Source organism: Pseudopodoces humilis, chromosome 3 (genome assembly GCF_049639895.1).
Source record: "Pseudopodoces humilis isolate 2021_Gansu_Grassland_sample_001 chromosome 3, ASM4963989v1, whole genome shotgun sequence".
In the NCBI taxonomy this organism is placed as follows: Eukaryota; Metazoa; Chordata; class Aves; order Passeriformes; family Paridae; genus Pseudopodoces; species Pseudopodoces humilis.
In genome coordinates, this window is record NC_142202.1 from 20,814,440 (window position 1) to 20,837,714 (window position 23,275).

The 23,275-nt window shown below is 41.4% G+C and overlaps 1 protein-coding gene across 1 annotated transcript in view; it reads right to left on the reverse strand.

The window, feature by feature from the left end:
* Positions 1-17,429, reverse strand: part of SMYD2 (SET and MYND domain containing 2) — a 28,407-nt gene extending 10,978 nt beyond the window's left edge. Inside the window, exons 1-5 of the mRNA XM_005523338.3 lie at positions 17,215-17,429; positions 14,467-14,530; positions 7,493-7,603; positions 5,822-5,882; positions 3,256-3,380 (exon numbers count right to left, since the gene is read on the reverse strand). Of these exons, the coding sequence (XP_005523395.1) occupies positions 3,256-3,380; positions 5,822-5,882; positions 7,493-7,603; positions 14,467-14,530; positions 17,215-17,396 (543 nt within the window). The 5' untranslated portion in view covers positions 17,397-17,429. The remainder of the gene's footprint in view (positions 1-3,255; positions 3,381-5,821; positions 5,883-7,492; positions 7,604-14,466; positions 14,531-17,214) is intronic.
* Between the last annotated feature and the right edge of the window lie 5,846 nt (positions 17,430-23,275).

Here is a 23,275-nt window from a genome sequence, read left to right on the forward strand (position 1 = left end):
TGGAGCACATGTCAGAGACTTGCCACAATGGCACCTGTCATCAAAGACTGCACATATCAGCTACAGCTAAAGCACATGTGAAAACAACAAAAGCACTGAGAAAGACTTGAACCTCATAAAGACATAGACTAGGAGGGGACAGAAAAAGGACAGAGTATGAGAGGAAGTGTATTCCTAATTTAAACAGACATAGGATCAAAAGAACTTGTTCATAAAACTCTCTTATAGAATAGATTCAAGCAAGTTTTAAAACCTTCTCACTTTTGTTCTCATCCAAGTCAAAGGAATCTTATAAAAGTTTCAGCTTTTTTCATGTGGTTTGTATGACTTTAAGTGGCCAAAATGTGCCTCAGTCAAGTACTTTATTCCACTTCCACTTCAAATCACATACATACCAACACAAAGAGAACCTTCTCCACATTCACCATTATCTCCCTACAAACATGAAAAAAGCACCAGTAATGCACTAAAACAACCACTCACTAAAACAATGTGGCCAAGTCCAGTTAAAGCTAGAAAGGGCACAGGAACAGACAATCAAGTATAGTGCAGTTTTGAATTTTAAAATTTTGCAATATTATATTGTTTTGGAAAGGGTAAGAGCTGACAACAAATACTACCAACAATAATCACAGAACTATTGAACGGTTTGTGTTGGCAGGGACTGTAAAGATTGAGTTCCAATCTTTGGATTGTTTTTTCTCCAATCCCCAGAGGCAGAGACTTCTTCCAGTAGACCAGGTTGCTGACCAAGCAAAGTGATATACCCCACAAGCTGGAATGCAGCCTGGACTGGCTTTTAGAAATACACAAATACCCAAAGCCACTCCTCAGGCATGAACTGTTCAGCGTGAGTTGACAATTAGGGCAAGTATCCCGATTCACTCATCAGTATCTCTGCTATCTTTGCTTAATCTTTATCTTGTTATTTTTAGCAATATAGCACCCAAAGGTTCCCAGTCTCTCAAGATGGGCATGCTACTGCACTGGCCAGTGTAAGAGCATACCTGAACCAACACCAAAATGTAATTGCTGAATGCAAAAACAATAAAAGGGAAAGCAAATTTCAACAGCAAGTAAGACCATAAGACTACAAAGGCTGACAAAGAGCAGCTTGATGGTTCTGAATCACGGGGAACTACTTAAAAATATGTATTGAGTTATCATCAACTCCCCTCCACTAAGCCAGAGACAACACGCTTCATGAAAGTATCATATTAGAAATGACACAAGAGGAGGGATTAGATAGAATGAGATATCACTGGTTTCACCAGAATGCAGGACTAAAAACAGGCAAAGTGGAGGGAGTGAAGAGATGACAGCAATAAAACTGGAGTTCAAGGTTGTTCCCAATGGTGGAAAACAGAATGTGCAAAGGGAGGCACTAAATGCAAGGTCTTCAAGGAAAGGGTGAGATGCTGGAACTTGAGGCAAGAGAGAAACTGTTTGAAGAGTATGACAAGGTGAGACTGAGGAAGAAAAGCTCCAGCCTCAAGAGCTATATTCGATGGAGACAAAAGAGAGTAGAATGATGCCAACAGCTGGAGAAGAGAGCAGTGAAAAGCAAGGACTTTGGATGAAAGAACTCTATTCCACTCAAAAGGACGACTTAGACTTCAGCTGTGTAAGGAAGAGCATCAGGCAAAGTTCACTAAAAGCAGTGAGGAGTCAGAAGTATTCACGTCCCAAATGACTGCCCTGAACCACAGGGAGAACCAATGGGGGATGGAGGAGCAAAATAGACCACACAAGGCCAGAGTAAGTGTTGAGGGAAAACAAAGCAGCAGCAGCATATCCATACTACTGGTTTTAGGTAATTTTAACTAATTATTAGGAAACATGTTTGTACAGCTCAAGTACAAGCATATCTCCCTTTCTTCTGGAAAGATTTATCCTGGGACCAACACCTCAGAAGGTTGCATCCTGTAAAACACTTCTGAGAAGCGTCCACATGACTTCTGGAGATTTTAGTTCAAAAAATGTCCACAGTGGCAGAGAGTTACCTGCTGATCAGGATGAGCTTTAAGGTAACATCTGTGGGTGACATCCATAGAGAAGACTGGATGGAATACAGTATCAGGGAGTCAGCAGCTCACAGAAGCCAGTTAAAGTATCACAATCTGGTGGAGCTGCTCTTGGACAGGACATGGATCAAAAGTAATCATAGCCAAAATAATGAATTCCTTGGGGAATTCTGGTTACATTCTAACAAAAATATTCAGAAATACCACAAGAAACTGGTTGTACTAACATCTTGAAAGTATCCCTCTGACAAATATAAATGTTAAAGTCTTCAAAAGAGGAAAAACCCCTTGTCATTGAAAGGAAATGTATAATTAGAAACAACACAAGGGATGATAAGCATATGCTAAACATCCTAAAGAATCATTCCTTTAAAGATTAAGAGTACCTCGCTATTAAGGAAATAGTAACTGTGTTCCTTGTTGGTAGATGCCCAGCTTTACCAAACAGGATATTTCCATCTCAGATTTCATCACAGAAGTCAACATTTGCCCCCACCTTAAGATATTATTTTACTTAGAAACTTAAGTACAAAACTAGCTTATATTGAAGCAAAAGAGGAAAAAGAAGAAAATTAATCTTTCAGTATTTCACGGGTGTATTATTCCATCCACTACAATACATTCAATTCAGATGCATATGAAAAGTAGATGAGAAAAAAGTAGTGACATATCAGAAGTTATCTAACAAGACATCCTGTCTTTCCTTCATCTCTCCAGATGGCCAAACCACCTGACTACATTTAAAAGCCACACACCAGATAAAAGTTTTACGCTGCGCTTTCTGCTGCTCTTTTTACGTCTCTGAAGTTTACTCCCTGTGAAGGTCAAACACAATGATGACCTGACCAGCAAGAATTTCCACAAGTTTGAAGCCTGAATGAAGGATTTGTCTCTGCAGGGTCTCAGGCCAGCAGTCTTCCATGTTATTTCAACAACAGCCACACTGTTTGGCCGACAAGAAGCTTAACTTTGACAGAGTTTATTAAAAGTGATGTTTCCCCTTTTCTTCAGTGGGAAAGTTTGCAGACAAGAGTCTCGCCCCTCAGGATGGAAGTGGGGCACATCCAGCCACTATGGCTCAATGAAGCACATCTCCATCAAGTATAGTCATCTGTCCCTAAGATAAGCAAAGAGCTACCCTTTCCATTGCCATTAACATGCTCCCCCTTTCAGAAAGGCCAAACTCCTACAGCACCATCCACCTAAGCAGGCTGTGTTCTATCCAACTTACTTGTGCAAAGAGAACTACAAGAGCAGCATTGTCAGGGTAGTCCAAGTGCTTTGAGTAAAAGTGATGAAGAGCAGCAATGTCGTTCTGAATCAGCTCTCTCTTTTCATTGTCTAGTTTGTCAAGGTCTGTGGACAAAAAAAAAATTCCATTTCAGTAACAGGAAAACCCCTCCAGGTAGACTTATGTTAGAAGAGGCCCAGAGTTTAACAGAAACCCCTGAGGGACAAGCCACTTGGAAGTACTGCAAGAAGTGCCGGCTCTTCCACAAACATAACATTGCCTCTGCTAAAGCCACACATGCGCTACAAGGACACAGAACCACAGAATCACTAGGTTGGAAGAGACCTTCAAGACCATTGAGTCCAACCCATGCCCAACATAAGAGATTAAAAAGCATTTTCTAACATCTTTAGGTTAGCAGGTAACTGGACACAGACTTTACTTTCTTGGGAGAAGGGCTGTAGTCTTTAAAGTGCATTTGTTAACTCTAGCAAACAGCCCAGCCAGCCCTGGCTCTCTGGAAGTCTATCAACAGGGGATAGCTGTCCTCAGCTGTCTGACACACCCTTACGAGCTATATGATCCCATCTAGTGGGGCATGAACTCACACTAAACATCACTCACCTGAAAGCATGCTCTATATAATGAAACTTTCTCATACAGACCTATTCCTTATTCTCACAAACCAGCCCAAACTGCTGCTAAGGCTGCTTATCCCTGCTGCTTTTAAAAGATGTGGTCTTTCCTAACACAGAAGCCCTAACTATTTGTGGCCACACATCTAGCAACAATACTGGGGCTCGTTACGGGGGTTCCTTTTGCAGCAAGAGGAGAATTACATAAGGGTGCCCAGGAATGCAATCCACCTGACTTATTGCAGGTACCTGCTTCAGGAGGTAGCAAACAGTGCCTGAAAGTGCCCATATCTCTATGGGCTAGAGATGCGTTTAGTTTACAGATATCTACTAATAGGAGACAGCAGGAATATCAGTGGAAATGTCCTGGCACACCTGCTAACTGTATTCCATTATGTGTTTCTTTGGAGATTTACTCTCAGGCCCATGACAAGTTCTAGTCAATGCCACGGCCACTAAACCTTTCCCTACCTGGCCCATGCAGAGTAAGCTAGATGATCAACCATATACTTCTGCTCCCCTCTCTCTTCCCTCAAGAGCAGAGTGGCTGGGAGTTTTTTCCTAACCCACTCTCACACAATGGCAGTGTTACTAGCTCTCCCCTGCTCTCCCCAACTCAAAATAATAATGGAGAGAAAAGGCTGCACAACAGTGGAAGAAGGAGGAAATTACATGTCAGAGCAGATGTTAATGATGGGGGAGTCATAAGACACACTGAGGAAAATGAAATAGGACCATTTGATGAGAATTAAGACAAATAAGAAATTCCGAGCTTCCAACTGACAGCCAGGTACCTTTTCCTGTCCTGTGTGTGGTGTTGCAAAGCTTAAGACAATGATAAAGGTGCTAAGCAGTGAGGTGAGTCAAAAAGGCAGTAGGAACTGGGGTGCTTGCTAACAAAACAAACGCTTCTAGAGCACAAGTGGGACACTGCAACAGAAAAAAAAAAATCAGTCTTTTATCTCCCAAATTAATAAATTATTGAAGATAAGCTGCAATGCAGAAGAATACACAGAAATTACTTCAGCACTTATCCATTCTCCTCAGCCTCAATCCTGCCAACTTACCTGTAGAACTATCCTTGCCCTAGGCAAAGTTAAATGGTGGCATTTTCCCCCCTTGCTCCCCCAGTTGTCCCAAAAGTAATGACAGGAGCTTTTGTTCAGGAAGCAAATAAGACCACTGTGCTTGGTTACTCTGGTACCTCAAGTCCCAGCATTTATTCAGCATTTTGTAAAAGGTTTTGGAAGCCATCAGAGTGAGTAATGTGACTATACAACCCATTGCCTCTGTGTATATTATGCTCAGCACCAAGAAAGAAAACAACAGACTGGTGACAACTGTGTCAGGATGGCTGCTAATGGTCAGTTTCTAACTCGGCCCTATTGGATGTAAACAGCTGCTTTACAGTTAAAAGCAAGCCATTGCTTTAGCTCCTTCTTTGGATTATTTTAAAGCATTTAGGACATGGAATCATATATAACATGTCAGATTTGACTGGCAGTGACAGATACTGAAGCACAGTCCAGAGGGTTCTGCAATTAGCCCCTTAGTCACTGTCACCATCAAGCAACTGTGCTGTCTCTGATTTTATGCCTCCTGGTAACAAATACCAGCTATTTTAATTTTACAATATTACAATTCTCAAAAGAAACTAGAATACCATAGAAGCAAGAGATGGATGTATGCTACATAATTAACTCTGTCTAGGTTTTCATCCTTGTTTCACAGCTCCCACAAACAGCCAAGAAAAGAAAAAAAGAGAAAGAACACTGCACTTTCAAAAAAATGAGGAACCACAATTCTCTTTGTTTACTTCTTTCTTCCAGCATGAGCAGGATGTTCTGAAAGGTGTTGATGGAGGGGAGCTATGGCAAAACAAATCATTAATAGTCAAAACCTCTGTTTACCTGCAAGCATTTTTTACTTACGTGATTCAAACTCCTTTACAGCAAACAGCCTCTCTGACTGCGTTCTTTCTGGGTGAGTTTTCTAACAACAAGGGAAAAAAAAATAAGAAAACATTTTAATGTTTCACTTCGGCAATTTTGTGTACTCATTCAGAATTTGGGAACTCCTACCTGTAAGATAAACCCAAATCCACAGTCTATGGAATTTACAAGAGTTGATGAACAGCAATGAGTTAAATTGACTGCCCTAAGTAAAGGCATAGAAATAGTCTCTCCACACCAAATTAGGCAGCCAAAGATGAACTCCTATCAAATTTATATACATAAACTGAACAGTACTTTAAATATGTCATTTGCTTTGTTCTAGACACCCAGAAAGCTGCTAACAATAGCAAGCAGGCAGAAGACAGGCTTTGCTTTGAGGAAAGTGAATAAACTGACTGTTGACAGAGTTCAAAAGCAATGCTCCACTGTTGGCCTAAGGCCACTTCTTTGTAATCTTGGCCATTAAATATGGCTTTGCAGGTGGCCCAGCAGCTGAGGTTCAGGGACTATGGTTTGCATATTTAGCTTTTATATGACACATAGGGTTCTCCCCCCTCCCCGTAAGCGATGAAAGCAGAAATTTACTCCAACGACTTTTTGTCATTAAACAATTCCATTTTCTTTGTGGATCACCACCAAACCACACTTTAATTAAGTCACACACATGTACATTCACGTACACACATCTACACACACAGTGAGGATGTAGCTACCTTCCCAGCAGGCCACCAAAATCCTCCCTACATACAGTATCCAGGTTGCCCTTGTCACATAAGCAGACCTCAATCACAAAAATATGCTTCAAAGAGGATTTGTTTTTGCAGAGAGAGTTTAGAGCTCTACAAAAATACACAGCACAATAACCTTGAAACTCATGAATCCCATCCTCTCCCTGTAAGCACTTGTGTTATCCTTAGAATCCATATAGCTAAGGAACACTGAAATGGAGGTTGACATTGCAATCTTCTTTCCTTACTCACAATATTCTTTTTCTCCAAAGACAAAGGGTCTGAGATTTCTCTCTCAAACTCCGGTTTTCACCAGCTAACTCATAATCATAATGGACACCTCTGGGGTGTTTTTGACTCACAAATGTACTGGAAGTTATATGCTACACAGTACTATGCAACTGTAGCTGAAAAATACAACAACAGGCAACTCCTTCATAAAGGTATCAATGCCTGCAGCCAGATAACTCTAGAAGCATTCCTTAGAATTTAAGCCCAATTACAATCTTCTTCTTCTTCCTCTTCATCACTGTGGCCTTGGTGCTTGCCCACACATGTAACCAAGAGCTCAAATCTACCACAACAGAGGCTGAAACACCAATGTGAAACTATCAGTAAACATTTCCAGGCTCTGTTCAGCAGTACCTTGGCCATAGGTTACAGCTGAAGACCTCACTAGCCTTTTGCTAGCTTACTGCAGAAGTCTCCAGCTGGACTATGTTGGGCCTGACCCTGCTGCTGTGGTCTGATGGACACTTCATTCTGCTGCTTGAGCTCTGTGTTACACCTGTCTGTACACAGGAAACTTATGTGTGTGTGTGTGTGCCCTTTGCAGGGACAGTTACTGCCAGTCAATTTTGATTTTCCTGCCTTCCCTGGCACCCAGAGCAGGCAAAAACCTCCCAGGCCTTCAGCTCACCTGTTTGGCAAGAATCCTTGCTGTTAGCCTCACAGTCTCTGAGGGATTCCAGTTCTGCCCAAAAGCGCACATGGAGGCACATTCCAGCTTGTGCATTGGCCAGTCTTCTTTCTGAAAACATAGAAAAAAGTAATTTTAAAAAAATAAAAATAAGTGACATGGAGATAAACTTATGAAAAAGGGGATGAAGCAAGTCCTGCCAGATCCTAGAGGTCAAGTGAAATGTGTTTCCCTTACAAAATAAGGTGCTGATTACTAAGTCTGAACAAAAGCTTGAGTCTTATTTAAGGGGTAAAGCTGTCCTAATTTATTTCAAACAAATTCACAAGGGATGAGCTGAGGTCAGAACATCTTCATTTACTCAATGGAAAAAAATAATTAAATGACGAAGAAACAAACAGACAACATGATTTATAAATCACCAGTTCTTATTGTTCAGATCAAGCATATGAGGATGCTGTAGGTCTGAGCTTGATGACTTTATTGGGTTCATTTCCATTTAATATCTTGGCCCTTCATTATGAGGTGACCCTGGTGTAATTAGGAGTAATGTGTCTGAAGTCAATGGATTCACAATCACTAAGAATCCTTTGACTATAAGGTCAAACATTCTGATGGAATGATAATTTTTTTTTTCCTTAAATGTTGAAGAATAAAAGTACAGCTAGACAATGAAAACACACTAATAAAGACAAACATTTTACTTCAATCTACAGAATATTTTAGTTAAATACAGAATAGTTTGGGTAATATATAGCATATTCCTAGCTCAACAGACATACAGGAGTGATGGCACCCAAGGCCACAGAATCTTCCAAAGAATAGCATAGAATCACAGACTAACAATCTGCACTAGCACAGGCTGTCCTCAGACTGCATCAAATTTCATATTATTAGTTCATTTACACATGGAAATATTAAAGCAATGCACAGTTATTTATTGCTATATCTCATCCCAATCACACATTTATAGCACTATGTTAGAACAGATCTGTAGTATTCAGTCTGCACAGGAAGCATCAAATTTTCTTTTCATACCAGTCTCAAACTGGTAGAAAACACTAGCAGAGAAAAACACTCAAAACAAATCCCACAAATTTTGAAGTGAAGACTTGATAACCTTTTAGCACCTTCCAGAATGTTCTTAAATCCTCTTACTGTGATTCACTCAGTACGGCAGACCCTGTCTTGGCCCACTGACCCCCAATTTTCAAAAATAATTTAAAAAACCCAACAATATGGCCCATCATAGTGACTGAGTGGCACAGAAGGAACAATTTCCCTCAGCTGCCTAACCACTGAAGGCAAGAGCCATTTGAAACACTTGGGAGACACACTGGAGGCCGTCTGAAGCAGGATGGGTAGATATGCTACAGTTCTACTGGGAGATGGATTCCTTGTGGGAACTACAGCTGTAGGCTACATGCAACAACCCAAAGCAGTGAACAGTCAGGGGAATCAGGACCCTCAGTGCCTCCTGCCTTGGCTGGTCAGCTTAGTTACAGGGTTTGCAGATCAAAACAAAAGCCGAGATTACTGATTTCAGAGTTACTACACTAAAAATTCTTCCATTGAAAACAGTCATTTTAACTGTCCTGGGCACAGACAGCTTTAGGAGGTTATTTTATTAGGAAAAGAAAGGTCAACACCTGCCCCAGCCTTGGGTAGGATTTGAAGCAGTGCAACACTGCAAGGGTATTCAACCCCTCACAATGTCAACTTTGCTGTCCTTGATATCTCAGTACGGTACTTCCAAAAAAACCTACATACAGGCTGCTTGAAATAAGCTCCAGTGTAAATATTCTAAGAGGATGTGGCAATACAGACCAGAACCAAAATAGTATATTACACTGTAATCATGTCATGTGGAATTACACTCTCGACTCTCCTACAGCTGTCACACTACAAAATGCATCCCCAGAGAGACCCATTTCCTATGTGTGCCCCAAAACCTTTTCTGGAAAATTCCTGACAGCCTTTGCTTAGGAACCTACAGGCTAAAGGCTAAAAAGAGACAGAGGGAAATCTCATCTCTCACCTTTTCTTGTTTACCCAGGACACCCACTAACTTTAGCATGATTGTTCAAAAAGTGAAGGCACTGAACCTGAAGCTTTGCAAGACTCTCATCCATACACACCCATTAAATAAACAGGAGGAATTACACGATAAAACAGAAAATCAAAATGCAAAATCATGTGCCTGTCTCAAAGCAGTGTTTTTAAAAAAATCCATTTGTCCCTTTATTCTTTACAGATCGTTAATTAAAATCTTTCCCCAGGCAGAATCATACTGAGTTATATGAACTGTAGGGAGGTTAAAGGGACAAGATACGGCTGAATTGTGCAAAATGAGATAAAAGCCTGAAACACCACAAAAAAAAGAGTTCTGATGACTGAGTAATACCTGGGATAGAAACACCATGACAGCAGCTTTCCCTGCGATCACAGCAGGACTGTATTTTGCATTCTTTTCCACGTTTTCCTCCAAGTAGTTTGAATTATAACAAGTTGCATTGTTCTAGCTGAATCCCTAATGCTACATTAATGATATTTTCTTCCTATTTTCATTACATCCACAATATTTTTCCCTTCATTTAGGAGTGACAACATATTTGGAAGGGAAGTTCTTTAAAGCTTATGCCTCTTACATCAAAGCATGGGAACACTCCTCTTCACCAAGTTCTTCAAAAAGATTCTGCCATCCAGGACTACTGGACTGATCCCCAGAACACTCTCTTATACCTCACCGTAGGAGAAAAACAAGTAACAAAATATAATATTAAAAATAATAAGACTCAAGTCCAAACAAATGTCCTCATACCTCCTTTTTCACATGGACTTTTTCAATACCACATAAAAACCCTGTTCTATTTCACTCAATTAAAAAGAAACACATATAAATAGCACAGAGAAATGATGAGCAAGCCAGTGCAGGGGTTAAGCTCACTTCTTCAAAATCTTAAGGCCCAATTGTGACCAAATGGCATTCAACTCCTTAACTAGATTTCAGTGAGGTAACTTCTGATGTCTGATATTAATTGGCAAAGTTCTCTGATACAGCCTTTCAATAAGCAGTGAAGGTGGAAGTTTTATATATTTTCGCAGCCATTCTTCCCTATGATTGTTTACCAAAAGCAGGGCTATAGAGGGTATTTGATTTTCATGGGTTAATGTTTAACATGTTCACAGGAGACATTTACCAAAGAAAAATACATTGGGGAAGTTTTTGTATAGGGGCCAGACATCCAACACAATCTTGCAGTGTCAAAATCCTTTTGTGCAGAATCATTGCAGAAAAAAAATTTGTATTTTTTTCTACAGCTCAACAAAGAGAAGCAGGCAATTTCTACAAGGTCCCATTTAAAACACACCTGCTTAACGCTAATTACAGGTGTGCAACTACATTTTGAGGCTTACTAGCTGGTTAAAAATACCTGTTTCACTTACTCCATCAATACCACCTAGAGCAGCCTTTAACATGGCTAAGAAAAACCCATAAATGGTTTGTTCAAGATATATTTCAAATGCTGAAAATCACCACAGAAACATCTCCTTCTGCACACTGGTTAGCTGATCTCCACTCTTGTCTGGGATAAATGACAGCCATGTGTACTAACAGCAAAAGGAGTTCCAGTAGCCGGTTCAAGTTCACCAGTTCCAAAATTGAAACCACATAACCCTCTTAAAACATTTCTCTTCAGGGTTCTAAGGCAGCTAATTTCTAAGGAGAAAAAACAAGTGCAGGTCTCCTCCTGCTTGACTAAAATTATTATCATTTAAGAAGTCAAGACCTGAACAGCTGCAGTCGGGGGCTGAAAGGCACTATTACAATAACAGGCCTGTGCTCCAAGGAGGTGAAACTGGAGAGTGGGATGGTGTGAATCTGCTGGAAATCACAACCCCTTTTAAAAGGAGACCTGGATTAGCACTTGGGAAAAGGAAGACCAGGAAACCCAAACTAGATTCAACCCACAAAACATTAAAAGCAGTAAGGACAGGCAGTGAAGGCAACTTCCACTCTCACGTGCCCTGAATCCACACCTACGCAAATATCCAGCTTAATATAGGCCAAACATGTGGTTATCTATGCTAAAAGCACAGTAAGAGACCAAAACAGCAACACTAAGGAGCTGCGCCAAAGCCTGCGTGTGTGCATGTGTGTGTGTGTGTGTGTGTGTGTGTATAGATCCACCTCTCATACATCCATCTCTCCCCACAATGAACAAGAATTCACATGAAATGTGATATAGGACATCTTTAAGTAAGAAAAGAGCAAGCTCAAAAGCTTTGGGTTTTTATCCCAGTATGCCCCAGTATGTTACATGGAAAACATTTGTCTAACTGAATTGTATTGACTAACAAGGTACTAACAAACATATCAAATGAGACCACACCCTTGTTGGGTACATACAATTTTTAGCTGAACTGCACAAAAAAATATGAATTTACTGGGAAAAAATTAACTTATAAAATAAAAACGAACAATACCATGACAGCTCTCAAGTACAGCCCTGGCCTTTTACCACTGTTGCATGATGTCTCACATGCATGGAGGCAAAAGGGATACACTTCTACATTCCAGTGTTACGAATTCAGTATCAAGGCACAAATATCCTTTTTGGCTTTGACAAAGAATTGCTGAACTGCTGAAAAGTGCCTTTGAACAAGGCAGGGATGAAGATGCATTGCAGACTGTCTGTGTAGCACATACAGTTACTGGAGACTGGTTTCTAGAGAATATTGCGCTTGAAGGTAATTTTGAAAGAATGTCAAAGAATTCAATCTCAGCAACATTCAAAAATTTCATCAGACTGACTCAGAAGGGCCCAAAAGATGGAAAAGAGCATTATAACAACTAGGGAATTAAAAGCCATTATGTATATCAACAGCAAGAGCGAGGTGCTAGTACCTGTGTATGTCCAACTATAGTTTAGACATCAACAAAATCTAAAAAAGGTCTTTACATCTAGAGCATCATACCATACACCAACAGGTAGGAAAGATTCTAGTTCACTAACTTATCAGACCAACAAGTTTTTGCTGAGCATCAGCTTTAGCAGACTTAAGAATACACAGTTTGACCTGTTCAAGTTTTGACTCTAGGAACATGTCCCTCTAGAGAGAGAGAATTCTGACCATCAAAAAATATTTTAAAAAAAAAAAAAATCAATCTAAAAAATGTAATACATGCACAAAACTTTACCAAGGAAAAAAAAAAAGTTAAATAAACAATTCCCTCCTTGTTTGTAAACATGAAAGTATAAACTTTGTCAGGGCTGGAAGCCAGGACACTGAGGCAGGGCCACTTGGTGATGAAAGCAAAGGACCATGAATAAGAAGAAATAAGTTCTTCTACTTCCAACATGACATCTACTTGCTATTTTTCCCAGCACAAATTACTGAGCTTTCCTACTTCAAAAAATCTTGCAGAGCTGTTTCATAAACTGTTGTACATTTTATATAGTAACAGAAGAAACTCACAGTCTCAGATAAAAGCTGCTAAACAGCTGTTTTGTTCAAGGATTTCCTTCCCTCATCTAGTTAAAAGCTTGTAAGAAATAATGACATGAGGAAACATTTCGTAGAAACAAACATTTTTATGAATGAATCATAGGCTTTCTCTACACTGTCTTTAGAGCTCATCCAGATTCCTCTCAAGACCCTTAAGGATGCTCATACAGTAAGCGTTCACTTTGGAAATTTTATGAACTACTGCAAATTTTGTAAAAAACTCATTTCTGTTAAGCCTTTTGAGTTCTCCTGGTGCCTCAAAACCAAAAGGCTATTTGATTCACCTACAACTCTCCTGAATTCTATGGGAAAGCAGGAAGCTGGGGAGGTAATACAAGGAAAACTGAGGTCTTTTGAAACTTGTGCAACAGAAGAATGAGATACATCCTTGAAGTCAAAGCAGCAGCCAGGTCCAAGTGCCTGGGAACTGAACAGCACAAACCACAACACCTCTGTCCAGGTAATGACAACCGAGACTACTTGGCATGCACCCACACAGCCAACAGCACGTTAACATGTGGGAGAAGGTTTGGATTATTTATAGCTAACACACAGTTGCATGCCAGACCCTGGGTGACTCAAATCCTTCATAAGCATTGTTCCACACTCTGTGCCCAGCACCACAGACCTTGCATAGCTCACGTTATTCAACTAGCAACCCACTTGAGTTTTTCCACACAGAAACTGGATAATTCTGCATCAAGCTGAGGGCCCAAAAAGGCTAGATTCTAATTCTGTCTTTTTTTTTTTTTTAATTTATTTTTTTTATTTTTAAGGTGCTTACTCTAATTTGAATTTATAAAAATAGAGTTAAAACTGCATGAAAATATTTTGGACATCTTTGTACTGCTCTACTTTAGTATGTGCTTATATTCTACATCCAGAGGCCTTTAAAAAAACAAAATACACAAAAAGAATAAAAGTTGCCACAGTAAGTTAGGGAGAAAGCCTGGTAAGATTCAAATGGTTATGCCTACCATCAGCTGTGGTAGTCTCAATACTCCAAATCCCCAAATATTTGCAAATATTATAAAATGAAAAAAAAATCCTAAAAAAACCTCTCTTTCTCTTCCCTAAGATGGCTGTTTGGTGATTTCCCTTTTTTTCCAGTAGACACAGGATCTCTTACCAGTTTAGTGAGGCTAATGCTAAATTATCTGGTTTGTCCTTAAAGGAAGAAGTAATACAGACATAATTAGTGGGTTGACAGGCAGCTCTAATCAAAGCCTCAGCATTACCAAGCCCTGAAGCTACTGATCTTTAAAGACTCATGCAGACCATGTCAAAAACCTGTAATTGTCCAATGTACATCTCCATGGTCAGCAACTGTGGGATGCTGGAACTGACTGGACTGCTATTAATCATAGTTACAATTAGAACATATCAATGCCACATAAACAAAAATTGGAGGTCTGCAACCCCCACCCTCCTTCTCCCCACCCTGACAAATTGCATGACCGTACCTGACATTCCACATTGCAGTAAAAGGCCTGTTTGCATCTTCCACACTTGGACAATCCTTCTTTCCTTAAAAAGAAAACAGAAGTTATTCTGTTCTAGAAACCTGAATGAAATAAAACTGTATGCTGGATCACTTTTTGCACTGTATTTTGTACTTCACAATGAAAACTGTATTACATTTTCAAAAGCATGCTTTTTCAAGCAACTCTCATTATGCAAAAGCACTCTGCTTTCTTGATAAATTACTGGGTTTGGAAACATATTAGTCTATGCTATTTAACAGATAGCATCATTTTTTGCCACTATACGATGCATAACGTGCTAAACTTATTGTGTTGTGCAAACTTTAAAACTGCTCTGTGTACTTGTTCACCAATATTAACCCTTTGGTTCTTCTGTGACCATTCTACTGCTTCTTTGGTTACAGAATGCATCACCTTGGTTGAGTAAGTGCCTCCAAAAGCCAAGAAAAAATACTGTGTTATATACTGTTTGATCTCCTGTCACCTGAGAGCACCTTACTGACCCACCCTGTCTGCTCTGATATCTCTGCATTCTGAGCAGACCTAAGGCTCACACTCTCCTTTTTTATATTTGGATATTACCCCAACAGAGGGAACTGCCACAAGGAAGGTCCTTTTCTGCTTTAAAGTGCATGTGTTGCAACAGAGCCCACCAAAAATAGAACATGTATTACCCAACAAGTGACATTTTGATTATGACAGCAATAGGGATCTCTCAGCAGTACTGAATGCTTTTAAAATGTCTGTACACCCTCCCTGGTGTAAGTAGCAAAAAAAAAAAAAAAAAAAAAATTGTCTTAAACTGATGTAAGCTCACTGGAGTAAATCAAGGGATCAAGGGTGAGTGTCCTCATATGATGTGACAGTGTAGAACATTTTGGTGGTCACTGCCATTTGAAGCCAATAAAACCCAACAAGTCTGGCATCCTCTGATTGTATTTGCAAAGCACACAAGGTGCAACATGAGCAAGCCAAGCTAACATCATGACTCCTCTTGCTGACATTACAACATCGTATTTAAAGTAACAACCACTATCTCATGCAAATACAATATTACAGCCTCATTCTGCCCATGTTACCATGAAAGTTTTCATGACAACTTCACCAAGTTTTCCTTCCACGCCTGGTGTTGAGCCCACAGCCCTTCTCCGAGGGCTCTCTGCAAGCTCAACCAGCACAGTTCGGAATCTAGTACGTGCTAGTTCAGTGCTAATGCAACAGTCACAGACACAGAACACATGTCTGAGCACTGGCGGATCACCTTACATCACCGAGACATCGTTCCTCTTAGTGGCACTTCATCACCCTGGTGTGAAATAAGTTTCAGATTACCCCACTAACTGCTTTCCTGCTGCAGTCAGTTTGTTCCTTGATCGCTGTGCTCCTCCAGAGCTCCAAAGGAGAGGCTTGCATGGATAACAAGCAGCTGCTCCTGAAGATAACTAAAAGCTATTCTGTGAGATAACTATTATCCTTACAGTATTACTTCCAATCAGTGAAGTATGGAATTATTCCCTGGTCTTTTGTCAGACAAATCTGAATATGATAAACAAAACCAGACAGCTTCTTTGGCAAGGGGAAATTTGCAGTTAGGTACAAAAAAACCCCTAAAACCAAACATAATACTTCAACGCCAACCCTAGAGGCTGGGAAAAGGTGTAAAGGAGGTGAGGAAAATCACCTCAACTGTACCCTTCAAATTGATAGGACTCGCTTCACCGGCTTCACTAGGAAGCATATAAGATACGTATGTTACATAAATGCAAATCAAGTGAACAAGTCATAAGTAGGTAAGGTAATGAGAAAAGAAAAAGGATGAATGGATAAATATAGCACAGTTACAACAGTTGTTTTTCTCTACTGAGGCAGTTCTTAATATTTGCTCTGAGTTATAACCAGGTAAGCACTTAATTCTTCAGTAAGCTGTCAGAAGTCATGAAAGTACTACACCTTCTAAAAATATGGTGTGGTGTGACATGCCGGAGTGTCATATCCATGCTGAATTTGCTAACCCTAATACGTTTGGGGTTTTTTTTTCCCCGAAGCAACTCATATTGAGAAGCTTGAATCAAACACTTGAGTATCTCCCCTTCACACAGGTGGGGAGGCAGCTGCAGAGGCCCTGGCAAACTCGAGCCCCCCGCATCCCTCCAGCACCAGGAATCCCGAAGCAAGCAGGAGTAGGCAGCACTCCAGTCCCAATGCTCCCAGACATGCAACAAACAAGTTCTTGCATTGCCTGCGCTCCGCCCCAGTAAAAGTAATTTGCAGACTAAGGTTTCAGACAGAGGTAATATACAGATATTTTTCTGTGTATTTCATAACCGTGATATATACATTTCATTCATAGATTTTCTATCCGCTCTATGGAATGTGAAGTGTGAATTAGGCGATTGCAGACCCTTTCTCCCTTATCTAACTTTCATTAAAACCAGCGAGCACGAAGTTATCACAAAACTAGACGGATCAATGAAACTTGCTGCGAGAGGATGGTTACGCACGTGTCTACGTGACCGCCAGGACACGGGGAGAGCAGAACGTTTTTTGTTGTTGGCTTTTGGTTTGGTTTTTTTTTCCTTTTCCTTTCTCTTTCCTGAGCTGCTGAGCACGGAGCACCAGCTCTGAGTTTACACTTCCACGCTGCCGCAGCACCACGAGCCGAGGAGGGGGAAAGTTCTGCCGCCGCCCCGCAGAAGCCGCGGCCCCCGGGCGCCGCCCGGGCCCTACCTGGCGAAGCAGCCGTCGCAGTGGCCGCCGCGCTCGCTGACGGTCAGCACGGCGACATAGGCCGGGCAGCTGAACAGCAGCTCCCCCACGGCGAAGCGCCGCCGCGCCCGCAGCCCCCGGCCCTTGCCGGCGCTGGCGAACCTCTCCAGGCCGCCCAGCTGCTGCGCCGCCTCCGAGCGCATCCCGGCCGCGGGCAGGGCAGGGCAGGGGTGCCGGGCGGGCTGGCAGCGCTGCGCTCCCGGCCGCGCACGCCCGCACCCGGGCGCCCGGGGCCGCTGCCGCCCGCCCGCCGCGGGAAGCGCCTCCTCCGGGCGGTGCGGGCCCCGCCGGCGGCTGCGCACCGGGGGCCGCCGCCGCCCCCCGAGGCCTCCCCGCCGCCCCGGCCCCGAGCCCTGCCCGGGCCGCCGGCACGCTGTCCCCGCCGAGCTGTGTGCGGTGGAAGCATCCCCCGGGCCCAGCCGGATCTCCCGGGCAGCGAGGGCATCCGGGAAGGGGCTCTCCCGCTGGCCTCACAGCCCCCTCCTTAATATTGACACCTAATACGGTTCCCAGGGAAGTCAGGGAAGCGACGCGTATTCACTTGAAGAAAGGTACAACTGAGGTGATTTTGCTCTCCTCCTTCACACCAGTGGCCTTCTCCAGCCTCTAAGATTTGTGTTGAGCTGTTGTTTTTGGTTTTCAGGGTTGGTTGTTTGTTTTTTTAACTTACGTGCCTAACCACAAATTTTCTTGTGCCAGAGAAAGTGGCTGGTTTTGTTTTATCACATTCGGAAGATTTCTGTCTGCCAAAGGACCAAGAAATACTTCCATGCTCCATTGCTGTGCAGTAATATTGTGAAGATCATAGTTATCTCAGGGAATAGCTTTTAAATATCTTCACAGCAGCTGCTTGTTATCCATGCAAGCTTCTCCTTTGGAACTCTAGAGGAACAGAGTGAGCAAGGAATATACTGACTGCGGTAGTAGAACAGTTAATGGGGGTAATATGAAAAGTTGTGGGGTAATCTGAAATTTATTTCACACCGGGGTGTTAAAGTGCCACTGAGAGGAGCAGCAAGGCCTCCCAGATCAAGGCACCTCAGTCCTGAGCAGGTTTGCAATTCAGGTCACAGCGAGCTCAGGTGTTGTGGCCTCCTGGATAGAGAGATAACCGGAATGTGGCATAGATAGATAACCGGAATGGGACCTGCCAGGTCCCAGGAGCAACAGGAGACAAGGTGGGTGGGAGTCCACAGGGAAGCTAGTCAGGAAGATTAAGGCGTGGTTGTACCCTCAGGGCCCTAACAATATGCTATTCCACATAACTAATTTATATCCAGTTGCATATCTTTTACTTCTCTGATATTCTCATCCATCGTAAAATGTTGAAATTAGTGGATCCACTGCAAAAGTAATGTATCTTTCTGGACCAGCGTTACTTGAGTTAGTTAAAACATCACTGTTTTCACAAGGAAAGACTGAGCAATGAAAAATAGGTCCAGTCCTTGAAAAGTATGCTATCACCCTCAACAACTGAGCTGGATGTTGATCATGACCAACTGTAGAGCTGCAGGGATGGAATTAAGGTATCCAATTAAAGTAATAAGAGCAGGATCTAACCAAGTGCCTCATCTAGTGTGTGAGAACTGCCGTTTACATCCCAGTTCACTGTAGATTGAGAATGTCAAGCTCAAAGGTCTGGACTCTTAATTACAAACTATTCTATATCTAAATATATTTAAAAATAGCGATTGATAATGTATTTTATTTAAGAATTAATTAACATTAACTGGGAAACTGCCCTTATGGTCAATCCAGTTTGATTAATTTATAGATCCATTATAGTTAGACAAATAGAGTCACAGCTCCTAAGCCCATCTACTCTGACTTCTTACACTGCACAAGCTAGCAAATTCCTTGAACTAAGTCCTGCTCAAAGTAGAGTAAAACTTCTAAGAAATAACTAGTCTCAATTTTAAAATGTTCCTAATAAGTGGTTTTGCAAAGAAACCCCTGGTAAACATATGTACTTTATTTTCACCTTTAAAATGCCCAGCTGTCTCTTTGGCTGCTGTATCTTGTTATAGCATTATAAACTTTCGAAATATTCTCAGCTTTTTTTCTCTCTACATGAGTAAAATGAAATGGTTGAGTATTTACCTCTGAAATCTGAAAACAGCATGATCTACTCCTGTAGCAAAATCCTGGTCGCACTGACAGTGTGAAATTAGTGACAAATTCATACGTTTTTGGTTTTTTTCCAGAAATCAGCATTTAATTTGTGTTTCAAATGATGCTGTTTCCAAATAGAACACATCTAACAACTCATATTGATGATTTTGGAGGTCTTTCCCAACCTTAATGATTCTGTGATGTTCACTATCAGATCACTTCTAAGCAGTAACTTATGCTTCTCTAAGATGGTGTGGGTTCACTGATGAGAAGGTTATGAGAAGGTGTCTTTTGGGGGGAACCAGCTGGAATGATGGCAAATGTTATCACACTTCTGTTCCACATTACCACCCTTGTAAAACAGCTGACAATTTGATTATGCCTCAGGTAATGAGGAAAATTCAAATTTCAGTAGGTCTCTTTTTTAATAAAGAGTCATTTAGTTTTAAAAACAAAAATAATAATTTACTAAATAGGCTTTATTCCACACTGAAAAATATTGCTTTCCAAAAGATAACGCATGGATTTATTCACAAGAGTGAAATTCAGCACCGGCCTACAGTCCCATTCAAACCCTCCAGGAGAAATTCAACCAGCTGCCTGCATAGCTTTTAGCTTCTTTTGGATGCTTTCAAAAATAAAACTAGTTTGATAAGTTATTAATGAAAACAGTTTGGTGATTACTTGGTTATTTATCCTATCCCGTTTTCTGTATTTATACAAAACCTGTAAATAAAACATATTCTTTTGTATCTTCCTATTTTATCTGTGTTTTCATACCATGTTCATCAGAAGATCTGAACTTGGGTTTTATGAATCAATATGAATGCTTAAATAAATAATGGTTTATTGCAAAACACAGTAATCAATTCATGAAGACTCTCAAGGCTTTAGCCATATAAATATGCATGCAAAAGCTGTATGAAAAGTCAACACCAGGGAGCTTTCTGCAAACAGAAAGACTGGAGTGCTCCCTCTCCCCACGGTTCACAAGATGAGTGGAGGAGTCCGTGTCTGCAGAACGTGTTGAGGACCTGGCAGGACTGGGTGATAAAATACTTTGCTAAATTATACTTTATATCTGCAGAGACTCGTACTTCTCATCTCTTCTGTCTTTTTTAAACTTCCGTCATGTCTGCTTTAAATAAGAAAGATGATGGCTCATGAAAGGGATGTGAAGTAGGGTATAGGTTTAAGAAAGTCACAGAACAAAGTGTCCTGCCGGCTCTTTGAATTTCTTAAAATTAAGGAGTCTTTAGAAGCAGAGCTGTTCACCTTCACTCACAACCTTGGAGCCACTCTTCGGAAAACCTTGTGTGTTTGACAGGGAAAGATCCATCCCTGTTAGTCACTTTTAGTTAGGCTTAATCACTTAATCTTCCAGAAACGGTACTGCCGAACCGCAGCCTGCACTCTCCAGGAACGGCTGCATGCCCTGTGCCCAGAGCTGTCTTTTTGTGTTACGTGTCACCGCAGACTTTAGCCAGAAAGGTTCTGAACTTGGAAAGGGAGCAGGGAGTCACTCGCTAAGACACAGGGCCCCGAGCAAACTGGAGGGGGAGCTAGGAATAAACAATAAAATCAGCTACAGGGTAGGTACAAGAAACAATCATAGGCCAGCAGCCTATGAGGAAAGGACAAAGGGAACGGTATATAACCTTTTCTATATTTAATGCAATTATTTCCAGAGAGATCTGGTGTAGTAACCTTGTCTTTTTTATCCTTTGTTTTTTCTTGGGGTTTTTTTGTGGTTTATTTTTCTTTTTTTCCCCTGAACCTTTTGGTACCATCAGCTGCTTTCAGCTCACCAGTACAGGTTCTCATAACAGGGGCAGCTGGAAGTACATCCCACAGTGCAGTGTAAGTACCAAAAAACTCAGCATAAGCTGGTTTAATAGGTTTTGTGGGTAGATTTCATGGCATGTCCTAAATTCTGTCATGCTGTAGCTAGGCAGCTGTTTCTGGTATTTTTTCAAGTTATGGGTAGTTTGGGTTCAGATTTGCACCTTTTCATCAGGTGAGTGCATTATTCATTGTGAACCAGAGATTAAGTGTGAATGTAAAAACTCAGCATGAGCTGGGAAATCCTGCCTTTCAAAGAAGAAAAGTGCAATTAATCTCTTTTAGGAAATAACCTGTAAGGTGGGAGGGAGTGCAGGGATGGCAGTGGGTTCAGAACTCAGTGGGGGCTGCAAGGATCTTGTCTCACCGATGCGTCTCTAGGCAGATGTGCTCCCAGCTCCCAGCCCTGGAGGGGCCTGGGTGTGACATTCAAAATCTGTCCTCATGTTATCTTCTACATCTGTGCCACTAATTGTTGACATGTTGACAGTGTTGACATTGCCCACTACTGAAACACAGACAAAAATACTCTAGAGATGTCATGGTTCTGTTGATAGTCAGAACTTTGTTCCCAGTCAAAGAGGACTGGTGGAAGTGGAGAAGATGGGCAACCCTATGGAGATGTCTGACTCTTCTCTTTAGAAATATTGTGACATGAAAGACACAGAGATCTAGAAAGAGGTTCCCGTTTTTTAATTTTTTTCACGAAAGGAACGAACTCCTCACTGCCCTCACCTATCAGGTGCCTCCTATAACCTTATCAGTATTAACATCCCTACTGCAAGTGCAGACTAGAAGTAAAGACTCAAGTTTCTGCCTAATATATGGAAGTGATTTGCCTGGGTTAAACATATTGTAATCCACTCATTTGAAGTTTACAGGCATTTTTAATATGTCATTATAGAAAGCCTGTACACAAATTTCCAAAGACAAAAAGTGACAGCAGCACAAATGTGGTTTCAGGAACATATCATGATGACAGAGCTGGATGACTGTGGGGAACAGGCAAGGGCAGCAGTTAGGTGTGAATGTGACACTCAACACTCAGATGCTTGCAGTTCACAATTTGCTTTTATCAGAATCAGCAACCTCACAACTGCCTTTCTGTGTTAACTCCAGCCTGCCCCTGGCAGACCTGCATTAACCTTTGCTTATGGAGCCACGGCAGGACTCAAGCAAATAAAAAACATATTATGTCAGATCCTCCATTGGTGTAAATTAGCATTTCTCCACTGACTTTGAAGGAGTGGCACCTGCTTGCTCAAGTTGAGGATCTTACCCAGTGCTGCTGTAACATCATTAAGTTGTCACATTCTTCCGCTGCCTCTCCTTTTGTTGTCTAGCTGCAACTTTTCTGAGTTGAAGACTAGAGAAGGGTCTTTGATCCTCTGATAACTCCTTGAGGCTCCCTAGGATAATTGGCCAGGACACTTTCTGAGTTATCCAGGGTCATTTTATCTGCCCTTTTACTTGGAGAGGGATTACAAGCAAGGGAAAAACCTTGGAGCCTTCACAGATGCAGACGACCTACACGAGTGTTGCCGTGTGTAGTAGGTCAGGCCCCCCTCCTGACATGAGGGACACCCCATTGCCACCAGGCTGTATTTAACCTATCCTGCTACTGATGTGGAAACAGAAACCCTTCAGGGTGACCTGGGCCCTAAGACTGCCTAACTCTTTTTTCTAAGCACACTGGGGGTGCTGAAAAAGGAAAGTATATGAGCTGCTTTTCTGCTGATGGAGGTATTTACTACTCACTGTAATCAAGCAATCTCTCCATATTCTCTAAAGTTCTCACGGTAAGACATTTTCTTCAGTTCTAACAATGAGTTTTGCAGCTATTCTATAAATCTCTGGGTGTTTTTTTGGCATTGTGAAACATACGATCACTGAAACTGTGAAGTATTTCAGTAGCCACACCAATGCTGTGTAAAGATGTAACATCACATCTGTGTACATATTGGTTACTTTTTTATTTGTTTTTGCAAAGACTGCATTATCAGTACAACCAAGAGTAATTTATATTTAACTCAGCTACAAAAGTGCTCAAATGCCATGCCTAAAACTG